This window comes from Oncorhynchus nerka, linkage group LG6 (genome assembly GCF_034236695.1).
Source record: "Oncorhynchus nerka isolate Pitt River linkage group LG6, Oner_Uvic_2.0, whole genome shotgun sequence".
Classification (NCBI taxonomy): Eukaryota; Metazoa; Chordata; class Actinopteri; order Salmoniformes; family Salmonidae; genus Oncorhynchus; species Oncorhynchus nerka.
In genome coordinates, this window is record NC_088401.1 from 20,064,781 (window position 1) to 20,080,490 (window position 15,710).

At 42.5% G+C, this 15,710-nt stretch overlaps 1 protein-coding gene across 1 annotated transcript; it reads right to left on the reverse strand.

The window, feature by feature from the left end:
• Window positions 1-1,245: 1,245 nt before the first annotated feature.
• LOC115130144 (COP9 signalosome complex subunit 5-like) lies at window positions 1,246-5,924 on the reverse strand. Its single transcript, XM_029660947.2, has 8 exons — window positions 5,646-5,924; window positions 5,193-5,427; window positions 4,903-5,031; window positions 4,380-4,445; window positions 3,911-3,996; window positions 3,376-3,487; window positions 2,281-2,429; window positions 1,246-1,526 (listed from the first exon to the last, which is right to left on the reverse strand). Exons 1-8 carry the CDS (start codon window positions 5,780-5,782, stop codon window positions 1,436-1,438), a joined length of 1,005 nt encoding a protein of 334 aa, XP_029516807.2. The 5' UTR covers window positions 5,783-5,924; the 3' UTR covers window positions 1,246-1,435.
• Window positions 5,925-15,710: the final 9,786 nt, after the last annotated feature.

The window sequence follows — 15,710 nt, forward strand, 5'->3', positions numbered from 1 at the left end:
CAAATGAGGTGCAATTCCACTGTTTCATAGATAATACAAAACATATTAAGTGTAGGCTAATTAAAATAAATGTTAATTCAATAACATATTAGCAAATGCATTGAATGCTTGGTTGTCGGTCGGCCTTCATTGGAATTCACATTTACTTGTTTCCACTGTAAACAAAGCATCTGAATGTTCATCTGGTGACGACCATAAGAATGACATGTACGGAACACTGGTCTTATATTGAAAGGATCATTTACAAATCTTGCATTAGGTAAAATTACTACTAAGACAGCACGTTCCATATACTTGTTGAGCATCTAGCCATAACAGTATTTAGCTATAACAGTAACAGTACTGTAATGCACTTAAAACCACTACCTACAGAGCATTCAATGTGAGGGTAAAGCCAATTGTTTCCTGTTGTTAATTCCAAAAACTCAAATTACATTTAACATAATTCAATAAGTTTCCTCTTTCTAAAACACTTTAGGATACACACTTCACCCATTATAATAACATAAAAAGAATGTAAAAAGAAAATCATTACAAGAAATTATGCCAAAGCTCATGTACATGAGGAAATGCAGACCCATTCAAAGTGCATCAAATATGGTTCCACGCCTCTGCAATGTTGCATCAAAAATATACATTCCACCATTATAATACTACAAGAAAAAGAATGATGACATTAAACGGTGCCAGGGCTGCAGTGTGTAAGGAAAAGCAGACTCTGTGTCTGCTTCGATGTAGACGGGTTGGGTGAATAGACTCCAGTGTGCACAGCTCCTGTTTCTGTGCTGCATCATTGCCGCGGCTCGACTTGACGACTTGACAATCCTGAAGGATTGTGTACTACAGAGAGACAACCTGCACCGAAAGCCACTCCGCAGAGACTTCTCGACCATGCCAGCCAGTGTTTACGTTTGAGCCGATGCAGCGGCTTGAGTTTGTTGTTCCATAATGTAATGATATGACTGGCCAGAGTTGAAATGACTGGCTGACTGGTTGTAGGTTTTGTTATGGAGTAATATACCATGGTCTTTGTTAAAGTGTTAAGTCATGCTGCGAGGGTGTGTGTGTGTAGTCTACTCTAGCCAATACCTAACAGCCATGGGACATGGAAATGTCACAGTGCTATGTCATGTTGAACCCAAAGGAGAATACCTTTCAAAAGTCTGCAAGCATTCAAAAATAAGAAAATACATGAACTAAAGTTGGAAGCAATTCAGTCAAAACAATATGGTTCACCAACCTCAGGAATTTTAACAACACTATTTATTCATACACTTACATGGACATAAGTTTAGATCAATCACTCACACTAAAGAATAGCTGAAGATAAAACCAATAAACTTTCCTCAGATAATAATTGAAAGATCATCCTGCTAACCAGAATCTAAATAGTAATACACACACGAGGGATGACTCCACTTGGACTGTTTTGGGCTTAGATGGCAGACGTGTTGATTTGATTGAAGAGCTTATGCTTGATGACTTGAGACATCAGACCATGGATCGCCTCAATTGTCGTCTTGCAGCTATAATAGCCAGAAAAAAGAGAGGAAAGTTCAGTTTCGCTCTGGACATGAAGAGGTGACACGGACGTCCTATCCATCAACAGACAGGTCAGATAAACAAACAGATAGGTGTTGCATTCACGGGAGAAAAACTCAATAAACCACAACCATTGTATAAATAATAAGCAGACCTTGAATAGGTAGGTAGGACAACTCTACCTGCTAAAACAAGTAACTAAGTATTGGATCAAAATGGTTACAAAACATAGTAATAATACAGAGATTCTATAACTTAGAGTAGTACATAGCGTAGGCCTAAGCAGACCAGAGATTTCCATTTTCCATTGATCGTGTTCATCAGAAAGGCAAAAATGTTCCCAGATCACTATTCCTACTCTGAGAAGCTTTGTGAATACGGACCAATGATTCTATTATGGGGTAGGAATAATTTGTTTCTCTGTGTCAGTTGAATATTTAAATGGTGTGTTTAACAGCGACTCAAATTGGTTTACAGTTGTCAATAATATCAGTAAAAATCTTTATTGTAACAGTACATAGGGCATTATCAACAATCCAATCCAGTCTGTCAATACTGCAAAACATGAACAAACATACAGTGTGATATATGGTGCCATACCAATTTTAGAGATCAATGCATTAAATCATTCACTAAATAAGCTCTAGGCCTGGAAGCCAAATAAATAATTACAAGTAAATGCAGAATAAACAAGATCTACATTAGATAGATAACAGGAGTGGAGGAGCGTTGCTGTACCTGTCTCGTGTTGCTTTGGCCAGTTTGTCCTCGGACTTCCTGTCGTGTGTGTCCAGGCCCAGCATGAAGCTTCCTCTTCCAAGCTGAGCCTCCGACTGCTCCAGTTTCTCAGACAGGTCAAACACCTGGCCCGTGGTGTACTCTGAATTCTGGGGAGGACACACGCATGGATTATGTACCAATATGTTATATTGTCATGTACCATGATCAGACGAAAGCATATCCGCATATTGTGATTAAGTTAATCAAAGTATGTGGAAGCAGTAGCCTATATACCCATGTGTGGGCTTTCTTTCATTCTTTCTTTACACACACACACACACACACACACACACACACACGCACACACTGTTCATGCACAATTTCACCACCACCCTATTTTCTTCACCACTACTGAGACATTCTATTAAACAGTTACAATATGTTGAACTTGTTAATGGATTAAATGGCTTGTCAAGTCGCGGTGAAAGGGGTTCGGTGAAAAGGTTTGCCTAAGGTGAGGCTTTGTGTTCCATGGAGCAGGTAATTAGGAGACAATGATAGGGAGCCAGACTGTGGTGACAGCATAGTGACTGACAAAGCCCTTCCCCAATGGACCAGTCAACTCCTGACAACTAGTCAATCCATCTTCATCCAGAATGACCAGAGTCCACTGTTTGGATAGTCTGCTGCCTTTAGAGACTGTTTAGCATCCACAATGGGAATTCACTGGGGGCTTTCAATCTCTAGAAAGTATTGGCAACAAGGGAGATGATCCACGGTGAACCACAGCGGCATCTATATCACCACATCTCCAACGCATAGATCTTTTGTTTAAAGATTAACATGGTGGCCTCAGTCATATTAATTAACCTATGCTTGTAAATCTGTACAAGTGACCTTTTGGAAAATAGAAGACCCCCCCCCAGGCTATATAAAATTATTATAATAATGGTATAAATAAAGAAAGGGATTGTCATTAATATGTAAGAATCACGCATCATAAATTTTGGCTGCTACTTGACTCGGCATAGTATAGTTACATATCTATTTGTAAACAAAAGGGTTTCACAAATGTACCATTGCTTGATTTAGAGTTAAATTCAAAACACTCACCGTCAGAAGACTTGAAGAGCTCAGAGTGTTGACCCAGTATTTATTCCAGAGGAGCTCCAGTAATTTCCGATCCAGGGAAGACTTGAAATAAGTCACCTCCAAGGCATAATACCTAAACAAACAAACAAGCCCACGGCACTTAGTGAATAAATAAACTATGTCAATTAAATGAAGAAAATACTACCTTTTTATTTAATAATGATAATAATCCCCAGTTTACAATTGCGTCATTCATCCCCCTCCTCTCCCCTGTAACTATTCCCCAGGTCGTTGCTGCAAATGAGAATGTGTTCTCAGTCAACTTACTTGGTCGGATAAATAAAAAATAAGAATAAATAACATTATTTACCACAGAATTATTAAGGGATTATTACATCATAACTTGAATTTGTGTTATAGGCTACATCAACCCTAAAATAAATAAATAAAATATATATATATGAAGTATCTTGTCAAGTTTACTTAGACAATTTGCAAGATGATACTAAATATTATATGTTTGCCTCAAGTATAAACGTCCAAGATGAAAACTCACTGTTTGCAGTGCACGCCGAAGTCTTCGATCTTGTTCAGGGGAATGGTCTGATATTCAGAGGGTCCCTCATCAGGAGGTTTGTAACCCTGAAAAACAACACAAACACACAATTATTAGACTCATGATGTCTGAAAATGTATATTTAATGAGAGGAAACGTAGTCTTAAAATATTTGCACAGTTCGATAGTGAGAGACAGCCAACTACTAATTAACCACCAATAAACACATTTTACAAAAGGAATAATTAACTAAATGTTGACAATGAATCATAATAGTATTACTTATAGATACAACAAAATCTTTAAAATAAATATTCCAATTGGCATGCTAAATATAGCAAATATATTTATGAGCGATAAATGAGACCAAAATGCTGAATTTGCAGTAATTGTGTTCCTAACTTGTCTAATACCACATGTAACACGGCTAAACACTGGAATAATTCAAGAAACACATTTTACTCCTTACCTTGGGGTATGTTCTGAAGGTGCCAAGATTGACTTTCCCTGCAGATATGGTGCGAGTGGGGTCGATCTGGGAGGGAGAGATATACAGTAGAACAGGAAAATGTTTTCAGAGGTCAGACAGTCTCTAGAGACCACTCCAAGCCGGCCACCAGGAGTGATGTTTTCTTCTCAACTACTGCTGCCAGTGCAGTCAAAGAACACACTTAATTATCCTATGCCCTTGGCACTTCAGCCCTGTAAAACCAATCAAGTGTAAATAGCATCTACAGTTACAAAAGCCAAATATGTGCCGTACTCATGGTGGACTACTACCATACATCATCAACCACTAAAGGGATGCCTAAACCTGATTGCACCCCTCTCAGTTACACATGTATAGCCTTGCACCCACAAATTCAAAAGGAAAACCAAAGTACTGTATTTAGGAAGCAGTCTAATAAAAGACAAATGGACATTTTAACATGTGTATTTTGGGGGTATTACGTTATGAGCTGAAGTTGGGGCAGATCTTTCACTGTACTCACCACCACCGCCACAAAGGGCTCCTGAAACTGCTGGTTGAGCATCTGAGTGCTGACATCTATACCTGACAACCAGCAGCCGTAACCTGGGTGACTGTGGTACCAGCCAATAGCGTTCTCCAGCCGACCAACCTGACAGTTCACAAACGGCAAGGAATCAGTATCAATACAATATGTAACCATTGTGCTAAACCATGACAAGCACAGTTCTCACTAAAATGTCATGTGTTTTGATCCATCCTTTTATGCAACATTAAGGACCAAAATCTCATTCCAAGAGTCAGTCATATTACCTGTTTGGCATTCTCAATGTAGGCAGCCATGTATTCATAAGCCGCAGCCTGGGCGTTGACCCGCGTCTCTGTGCCCTCCACGGGTAAGGCAAAGCTGTCCATGATGTTCATGGTCTCCCCGTCCACTTTCCCAAGCATCAGACCCATCACCTCGAGGTTGCCCCCGGACCTGGCGTGCATCACCATCTTCAGCAGCGCCAGAGCAGATATCTGGCAGTATTTGAAGTAATGATGACTATAGGACAAAAATAATATTGGTGTGAATTATGTTCAGGGAATTAATATGGCATTCACTAACTAGCTTGCAATGCAGGGAGAATTCCCATTGTTGACATGCTAACTTCAGCTAGTAACGTTAGCTAGCTGGTCAAGCCAACACAGCCAAACAAGGAACTAGCAAGCAGTTGCAAATAAAACAAATGACAATCTATAATTTATCAAATATATACTTACTCCTTTGTCCATGGCTTCGCAGCAAGGATTTCCTGTTGTTGTTTTTTGTCATATTTATATATTTCATCTATGCTCTGAACTTCCTGCATACTGTTTTGTAGCTCCCATGTTTTCTGTGCCATGCTACTCCCTGCCATGTTGACAACCTAGTCTCACTACCTCTCTAAAATATAAAGTAATACTAGAAAGAAAACTAGTGCGCTATCAAACGTGGAATATTTCAAAAACCTGTAATAATAACATAATCTCAAAGCAGTAGCCCTTGCTCATCCATTCGTTCAGGGAGCCATGACACTGGACTGTACCATGCTATGAGGAAGGGGAACATACACGTTTAAAAAAAATCTTTTAAAAAAGTGACCGTGGGGTTTTTGTTCAGTTAATGAGTATACGCATACAATCATCGAATTCAGAAATGCATTTCCCAAACAAATAAACTTATACTTGTATTCATCAACAGCCACGAAACACCAATTAACGTGATGGTTTAGTCCAAATAACACAGACGATGTGATAGAAATGGTAATACTGACATCTTCTGGGGGAATATGTGAATGCTTTTCACTTATCTATTATTTTGAAACGAAGTCAGCTAATTTAGCGCTCTGTTACCTGGTAAAATAATGGTAAATAAAATACTATTCAATTTTTTGAAAACTGCTAAATGGCTTGTGATTTAAAGCAGACACGTTTCTGTTGTCTTCCTCCAGGACAAATTAAGAGATGAGGGAAACAAAGAATACAACCTCTTTCTTAAAGAACAGTCAGGACAACTAAGGAGACCATCTTCAAATGCTTCTCATGTAACAATAGATTATGCATACCTTGGAAATTATGTAGATATTTTTGTGAAAATATCTCTTGACCTATTCAATGTGTGTTTAATGAGTTGAAGATGATTGCCCTGTTCATTGGCTATATTTGACTAAGATCCTACAGCATGTTGCCACATTTTGATAATTTAACACTTCTCTTTCCTAAACTACAGGTGCAGGCCCCAGAGACTGTGAGTCCTGCTGCACTTTATTCCCCCCAGACATCCCAAAGGCCCAGCATAACATCCAGTTTAACCATGGAGGCCAGCCTCCAGCGACTCCCATCCTGGAGGGATGCTGCCACCCTTAACCAACAGGGGGACAGGGACAGAGGGTCAGGCCCCACGAGGGTGGAGGCGCTGGGAGCTCCACAGACCAGAGGAGTCTTTGGAGGGCTGGAAGAGGAGGCCCAGAAGGAGAAGCAGGTGTAGAGAGCAGTACAACTCTGAGGAGGACCTTTCCACAGAGGAGGAGGATGAGGAAGAGGAATTTGAGTTCTTGGAGTGGAGGAGACCCAGAAGAAGCAGAGAGCCAGAGTTCACTGGGAGAACACAGAGGATGATAATCTATCATAGCCCTGACAGGTACTTCTCATGAGAGATTTTCTATCAGCAAATGACCTGCTGCTGTGAAAACTGCATTTCAAAAAAAGGGATGGATTATGCTCATTGTAATCTTCCTGTTTAACATTGTAATTCATTTCTATGGCAGAGCTGTGCAGGAGAGGAGGGAGGTGGAACCCCATGTTGTCCATGAAGAGCACATCAGATCAGAAAGTCCAAGTCGGCAACACCAAAACCCAAAACTGAGCCACTGCAATTAAATGGCCACATTAGCACAGTTGGCCACCACATGTATAAAACCTCTCTGTATTGATTGTGGAGGGAGACTACAATGGAAAACTGTAATGCACAATATTTGTGTTCAGTCCCTGTTTCGCCGGCTTGTTTATTTATTGCATTACATTGTTGCATTTTATTTTGATACCATGTACAGTACCAGTCAAAAGTTTGGACACACCAACTCATTCAAGGGTTTTTAATTTTTTTTTACTATTCTACATTGTAGAATTATAGTGAAGGCAATCAAAACTATGAAATAACACATATGGAATAATGTAGTAACCAAAAAAGTGTTAAACAAATTAAAATCTATTTTAGATTCTTCAAAGCAGCCACCCTTTGCCTTGATGACAGCTTTCCACACTCTTGGCATTCTCTCAACCAGCTTCACCTGAAATGCGTTTCTAACAGTCTTGAAGGAGTTCCCATATGCTGAGCACTTGTTGGCTGTTTTTCCTTCACTCTGCAGTCCAACTCATCCCAAACCATCTCAATTGGGTTGAGGTTGGTGATTGTGGAGGCCAGGTCATCTGATGCAGCACTCCATCACTCTCCTTGATCAAGGTGTGGTGGGTCATTGTTCTGTTGAAAAACAAATGATAGTCCCAATAAGCGCAAACCAGATGGGATGGCGTATTGCTGCAGAATGCTGTGCTAGCCATGCTGGTTAAGTGTGCCTTGAATTCTAAATAAATCACTGACAGTGTCACCAGCAAAGCACCATCACACCTCCTCCATGCTTCACGGTGAGAACCACACATGCGGAGATCATCCATTAACCTACTCTGCGTCTCACAAAGACACAGTGGTTGGAACCACAAATCTCAAATTTGGACTCATCAGACCAAAGGACAGATTTCCACCAATTTAATGTCCATTGCTTGTATTTCTTGGCCTAAGTAAGTCTCTTATTTTATTTGGTGTCCTTTGGTAGTGGTTTCTTTGCAGAAATTCAACCATGAAGGCCTGATTCATGCAGTCTCCTCTGAACAGTTGATGTTGAGATGTGTCTGTTACTTTGGCTGCAATTTCTGAGGCTGTTAAGTCTAATGAATTTACCATCTGCAGCAGAGGTAACGCTGGGTCTTCCTTTCTTGTGGTGGTCCTCCTGAGAGCCAGTTTCATCATAGCGCTTGATGGGTTTTGCGACTGCACTTGAAGAAACGTTCAAAGTTGTTCTTGCCATAATATGGATTTCTGTTTACCCCCATAACTTGTCTGTATACCACCCCTACCGAGTGGCGCAGTGGTCTAAGGCACTGCATCTCAATGCATGAGGTGCCACTACAGTCCCTCGTTCTAATCACATCCGGCTGTGATTAGGAGTCCCATAGGGAGGTGCACAATTGGCCCGGGCATTGTCCAGGTTTGGCCGGGTTAGGCAGTCATTGTAAATAAGAATTTGTTCTTAACTGACTTGCCTAGTTAAATACAGGTTAAATAACATAACTGATTGGCTCAAACGCATTAAGAAAGAAAGAAATTCCACAAATTAACTTTTACAAGGCACACCTGTTAACTGAAATGCATTTCATGTGACTATCTCATGAAGCTGGTTGAGAGAATTCCAAGAGTGTGCAAAGCTGTCATCAAGGCAAAGGGTGGCTACTTTGAAGAATCTAAAAGACTGACACTCACTTCAATTCCATCATTGGAGCTGCATTTATCTGACTGGCAATGTGATGGATCTTTACTCTTTAGTTTATGGGTCACTGGGTAGAGAGAAGACTGCAGTCAGACACTGGGATCTGTTGTGGTAGTGTGTGATGTGAGGTGCTGGTGATGGTGAAGGCTAACTTGTATGTAGCTACAAGGAGTATTGGTAGCACAGATTTTTTTGTTTTGAGTTGTTTAAAGAACCAGAAGAGGGCACCCTAAGCAAGCATTGAAAGCTGTGTGTAGGCTATACACCGAGTATACCAAACATTAAGAACACCTTCCTAATATTGAGTTGCAACCCCCCTTTGCCCTCAGAATAGCCTGCATCTCAAAGGCACTTTTGTCTTGTCCACTCACCCTCTGAATGGCACACACACAATCCAGGTCTCAATTGTCTCAAGGCTTAAAAATCCTTCTTTGGATTTAACAAGTGACATCAATAAGGGATCATAGCTGTCACCTGGATTCACCTGGTCAGTCTATGTCATGGAAAGAGCAGGTGTTCTTAATGTTTTGTACTCTGTGTTTGTCTCTCACAACTATTGATATTGTGTTGATAGGGTTACCCATAATGTTTCATGTCTTTCTTCAGAGGAGCCAATCAGCATGTTGTAGCTCTCCCTGGGACTGGGCTGGGCTGGGTGTTGGAGCGATAGGACAGAGGCCAACGCAGTCCAAGGAGAGTGTCACTAGCCACTTTAACTATGGCACTTTGTTTACATACTCATCTCATATGTATATACTGCACTCAATACCATCTACTGTATGTTGCCTATGCCGCTCTGTACCATCACTCATTCATATATCTTTATGTACATATTCTTTATCCCCTTACACTTGTGTCTATAAGGTAGTAGTTTTGGAATTGTTAGCTAGATTACTTGTTGGTTATTACTGCATTGTCGGAACTAGAAGCACAAGCATTTCGCTACACTCGCATTAACATCTGCTAACCATGTGTATGTGACAAATAACATTTGATTTGATTTGTGTGTTGAACTACCAGGAAGCCCTGAGACAACAGGTAGGCTAGACATTGAAACATGTTACATTTTTACATTTTTGTTTAAACTAGGAAAACCCCATTGACATAAACAATCTCACAGGACAGTAAATGCTTTCAGGACATTACAATACAATGAGATGTGTATGTGTGAAATACCCAGCTGGTCTCCAGCCAACCACACCTTTTATACACCATAAATCACTCACACCTGTTGGCAGGGAGAGGGACTCATTTTGTCCCCAGCTGTGGAATGGAGGTGGGGTAAGTGTGATAGAGAGATGTGATAGCCATACTCTCATTAGCGTGATAAAAGTCTGCCCTTCTCTCGTCCTTACCTCAGCTCACTGACTTTCTCGCTATCTCTCCCCCCTCCCCCTCCTCTCTCTTAAGAGAGTGAAGGATAAACCGTGAAATATTGATTGAATTCCATCTCCAGTTTGTTAGTCATCACAGTGTTATGTACCAATAACTGCATATTTGGGAAAGAATGCATCAGTTTTCTTCCCCTGTTTCCAACTACTTTGCTTTGTTGTCCACTACTGAACACGCCCCTGGCTCCCAGGCTGTTTTCTGAAGAAGGATAAGTTAAGTGTAAGGAGGCACATTGAGAGGCTAACGTTGCTATCTGGCTGTGTTTCTCTCTGCTGATTCCAGAGGAACAGGAAACCAATGACTCAGATTAGTGACAGACTGCAATATTTTGACGGGAAGAGATCAGGCGAGAGCGAAGTCAGCACTTTTCCAAGGTAAAATGAATAACTGCAGGAATACCACAAGGGCAACATAAAAAGGCCTTTCATGTCATACATACTGTAGAGCTCAGCTTGAATATTTTGCAATAGATTCAAGTTTTCAACCATCCGTTGTTCGAGATGTGAAATAGAGGTAGGCGTAACTTTCAGGTCAGAGGATATTTCTAAAGTTAAGTTACAGGAGCTTTGGAAAAGCGAATGTTCTTATCTTTCAAATAAAATGAGCTATAATGATCAGTAGTTAATGGCACCTTTCCATCCCTGGGTACAGATCCAGGAAAGAAAGGAGCGATAAAGACAGGAGAGGAGGAAGAGGGATTGCTACGATGCCAAGATCGAGGCAGAAATGAAGGTCTATGACCCTTGGGGAAGGGGGAGGTGGGGCCCTTCTCAGAGATGACAGGGGAAACCTCATCAGTACAGCATTGTTGATTTACTCCATAGTCATTAGTCCTCTTTAGTTACTCTCTCTGGTCACTTTATAGGGACTGTAAAACCAAAATGATAACTTCTCTGAATTTGACTATGACACCTTTGGTTTCAGTCACTTTGTTAAGTCTAAACCTCCGGGTTATTTCTCTGTCAACATCTCTGGCCCTGGTATGAAGAGGCACTGTAGCTGAATCTGTGAGTCACCACTACGTTGAAAGTGTCTCTGTAGCTGATGACGATGCCTCCAGGTGATCTGAACAGAATGCACAGGACCAAGGAGGAGGAGTACGTGAACCCAGAGTCCAGGGACAGGTGACAGCCACAGGGCTCTGTAGGCAGGAGTGGAGGACCTAACCCCAGGCAGGAGGACTGGGTACCCTCTACCCAGCGAGGAACAGGTAGCCCAACTCTCACAACCACTCAGTAAAGGTCTGAGTTTTCACTTTACTTTGTGTGTATGTGCATTGATGAGTCACCCCTCTCATCCGTCCCTGCTGGTTTTTCCTTGGCCCAGCTGTCCCAGTTTGCCCGAGGCAACGTGTTCAGTGATCAGGACACTCCACAGCAGCTCCAGGAGCAGGACACATTCAGGCAGAGGTGTAACATGTTCACTATACACTGGATACTGTAAAATAGGACTTGGTGTTGTATTGAGCCATCTGAATGTAAGTTGGACTCTCTCCTTTATGCAGAGCCAGAAGGATCCTTCCCCTCCTAACCCAGACTTGCAGAAGAGACTGGACAAGCAGCTCCTTACTCCCAGACCTCTCTCTGCTGTCAGCCAGCTCTCCTCTAGGCCCAGGCACTTGACTGTGTCGAACATCCACAGGCCCAGGCACTTGACTGTGTCGAACATCCACAGGCCCAGGCGCTATAGCTTTATTCTGACTCCGCTTTCATCCCTGGAACTATACACTCACTGTCGGTGTACGGTTGTGAACTTAACATGCATATTTTATAGTGGCGACTGTTGGATCATGTTCCATACTGTTGTGCTGTGCCCAGGTGTAGAGGGCACCCCAATGGGGACATGTTTGAGTTGGCACACCACCCAACTCTGGAGTAGCTGCTGTGGCTGTTCACGTCAACATGCAGAACACCAGGGAGTTCAACCAGCTCAAATACAGAGGTATGACAATGACAGTCTTTATGCTATTAAAAACAAGAAACTATGTTTTAAGTGAGAAGTGGGCATCGGCCTGAAGGAAATTCACATGAGCATCATGCCTACTACACTGATGCTCGACCAAGGTTTTACAGCACACAGCTTTGAGGTCCAGACCCCAGACATTAATAACTGGACATGAATCTTGTCCCTCCATTCTTCTCATTCTCTTATTAATGCCCTCGCCCAGATCAAATATAGAGATGAATTGACACCACCATCCCATGAATTTAAAGGCCTATACCCAATTTAGGAGTCCCTCTTTTCACATTTGTCTAGAAGAATAACTGTGATCCATTCCTGTTCAGCTTGGCCGGATGTGCAGCCCTCATCAAGCCCCTCTGTCTCCTCTCCTCTTTGCCATGGCATTACTCTGAAGAGGTCATGGGGCGACTCATCATTAAAGCCATCCATCAGTAACGGACAGTTTGGCAACGTAAACACAGGGCTGAAACTAAGGAAATTGACTTTGAATGGATTCCCAGTACTGAGTTTATGTTCGGGGTCCAGAGAACACTTCAAACATACAAAAACGGGGTCAGAAAAGTGGGAGATATAGAAGCCATATGTACAACAGTAGTTGGGTGTGTGTGTACACTGCAGGGTGAAGACACCACTGTAGGCCTGTGCGTTGAGTACACTACAGTGAGCGGACACACATTGTTTTTGCCTGTGAGCAGATCGTCTCTTGCTTCCATTACTATAGCTCACCAGAGGCCTACCTCTTCCTCTCCCTTGCAGAGAATGGGACAAGGCATGAGAAGTCTTGTCCTCTCTGCTTGTCTATGTTCCTCCTAGTCCATCTGTAGCTCAGTGTTTAGACTGCAGAGTAGCTGAGTCACCATGGCCTTGGCTCAGTCAGTATTGACTGATGGAGGAGGGGAGGGGTTGACAATAGGATTAGGTCTAGATGCTCTTCACCCCCATATAAGGTCTGTGTCGATTATCAGTTTCATCTTGGCCACAGCTGAACTAGTCCTGTAAGTGCACAGCACTCCCCCCTGGCTTAGCCTCTCATCATAATGAGCACTGGCCAGAGAGTCCCTCTGATTGGCTGGTGTGGGAGGAAATCCACTATGATAGGCTAATCTGGGCCCATCTGTACCTCTAATGGCAACATTAGAGCTGTATCAGTACACATGACTACCGCAGCACTCACTGCCTGACATCTGTGTCATGGTGAGGATGTGGTAATCCTGGATGCAGGGACTGAGTTGTGTGTGTTACAGACAGCACATCTCATCAGGAGGTGCATCACGTGTGCCCATCACATGGCCAAGCCATGGCGCCCACACAGCTGGTGGCAGTCCTGACAGAGCAGAAAGCCTGTGCCAGCTGCAGGGTGGTAGTAGCATGGCCTTGGTCCGGCTGAAGGGGGAGGGAGGAGAGCAGTCAGGGAATGTGTATCTGAGAGTCTACTGCACAATGCAGAAAACACTTTTTTTTTTAAAAATGATATTACTGAAGAATAACATGAGAAGATTGGATAAAATAAACATAATATACCTCCAATATTGCTATGCCTTAGTATTTTAGTACGGCGTAGCATTTTTATTAGTTAAGGTTGGGAGAAAGAGACATCCCACCTTGCCTGTTAGGTGATGTAATGTAAATGTGTTAGTGTTACGTCCCCAGACGTAAGCAGGGTCCCCGTCCCAAGGGCCAGGGCAGCCCAGATTGACCGGAGGTCCAGACAGCCCTCAGCCCGGGAGAGGAGAAGGCCTGCCAGAAGGAGAGACTTTGAGGATAAGAAGGGCCTGTTGCTTCAGTTGAGTCATCATCACATAATTACAGTGCCACTTCAACAGTCCATTAATGTCCTCAATCTGAGAAGGGCCTTGGGGAAACGTGTCTGATAATACACAACAGTCCCTCTTTTTTTAGGCATTAGAATGTCTTACAGGATTTATGAAAAACAATGGCCAGTACACATTTTCTCTGTAGTCTGTACTAACCCGTTCAGCTGTACTGACAGATGTTTCCATGCTGTGGCCCAGAACATGGTGACTGCAACTTCAGAGGAATGACAAGGGCCAACCGGATGCCCAGTCTCTGTTCTCTGTAGACAAGCCTGTACGTGGAGGGGACCGCACGTACAGGCTTGTGATAGAATGACGAGGTTGGATGTAAGGTCTCAAAGCACCACAAACTGCAAATTATTCAATGCTGCAACTCAATATAGGCATTTTGATAGAATGTCATGAGAAATGCAAATGTAGGTATCTAAGTTAGGATTGGGCCATGAGGTGTCTGTCTGTTTGAATGACGTCTCTCTGGTCTCCAGGGGGGCTGTCAGCCGATGAAGGGGATGACCTCTCACTGCGGTCCACCCCGTACTACCCGGTCAGGCGTGTGTCCATGGAGACTGTTGCCACAGAGCGCTGGCTACGGCCCGGCACGTCAGACACGCTGAAATTGTTTGGGGCTGGTCAGAACCGGACAGAAACCCGTTACCCACATCCAGGATGGGGAGTGGGATGGGCCCTCCACCTAACATGGATGATCCCTTACATCTACACATAGGATCCCAATCCCTTCACAGCTTACTACTTTTGACTACAGTTTGAGGTCTATATTTTATATGCAGTCGATCCCCAATACAAATGACAAAATGAATGGTCTATTTCTGTGTCTGCATCAGGAGAGCAAAAAACATCCATATTTGTGTTTTTATGCAGAAAAACATCTGAATGTTGCTTATGCATGTGTGAATGGTTTAATCAGCCACCAGGGCAGAAGTCAAATGGAGATGAGGTAGTAGCAGAGATATTTCAGTCTCTGTGTACAACAGCTCCATGTAGTGAGTAGGAGCAGGGCAGCGTCAGAGAGCGGGGAAAATCTCAATTGTAGACTTCTTGCATCCTCTCTCTTTGCCTCCTTCAAAAGAGAAGGTTCGAGGGGCGGGATCTCTGGCTTTCTCATCCAATGGGTTTTGAGAAGGAGACAGGGTGTGAGGAGTGTGCAATTGAGATGGTACAAGTCTGCTTGGATAAGTGTGCAGCTAGTACACAGTGAATAATTACTGTCCCTGAGCTGCATCACTGCTGTGTGATATGGCTACAGCTACAGGACTACGGTATGGAAGAAGTATAGGCTCTGGTCTGCTGATGGAAGTAACTATGGTAACCTTTTGACTGGTTTGGTCTGCTTGTGTAAGCAACTATGGGAACCTTTTGAATGTACTTTTGCAGAATTAATATGTATTTAAAACATGTGAAATGTGTATCTGGTGTTGAAATGTTTGTATGTAGCAAGAAAATGTGTGTTAATATACAGTATAGAAAGATTTGGGGTAAAAAATAAATCATGTTTTTATAATCTTGTCTTTGTCCTTGGTACTCAATCCTTTCCTCTTAAGACAGACTCATATTGTCCAATCAAATGGTCAAACAAA

Coding starts and splice junctions, on each gene's coding strand:
- LOC115130144 (XM_029660947.2), bottom strand. CDS start 5,782: ATGGCAGGGAGTAGCATGGCACAGAAAACATGGGAGCTACAAAACAGT. Junction 4,446..4,902: donor AGCCCTTTGTGGCGGTGGTG/GTGAGTACAGTG, acceptor TCTCCCTCCCAG/ATCGACCCCACTCGCACCAT. Junction 1,527..2,280: donor GCCAAAGCAACACGAGACAG/GTACAGCAACGC, acceptor TGGCTATTATAG/CTGCAAGACGACAATTGAGG.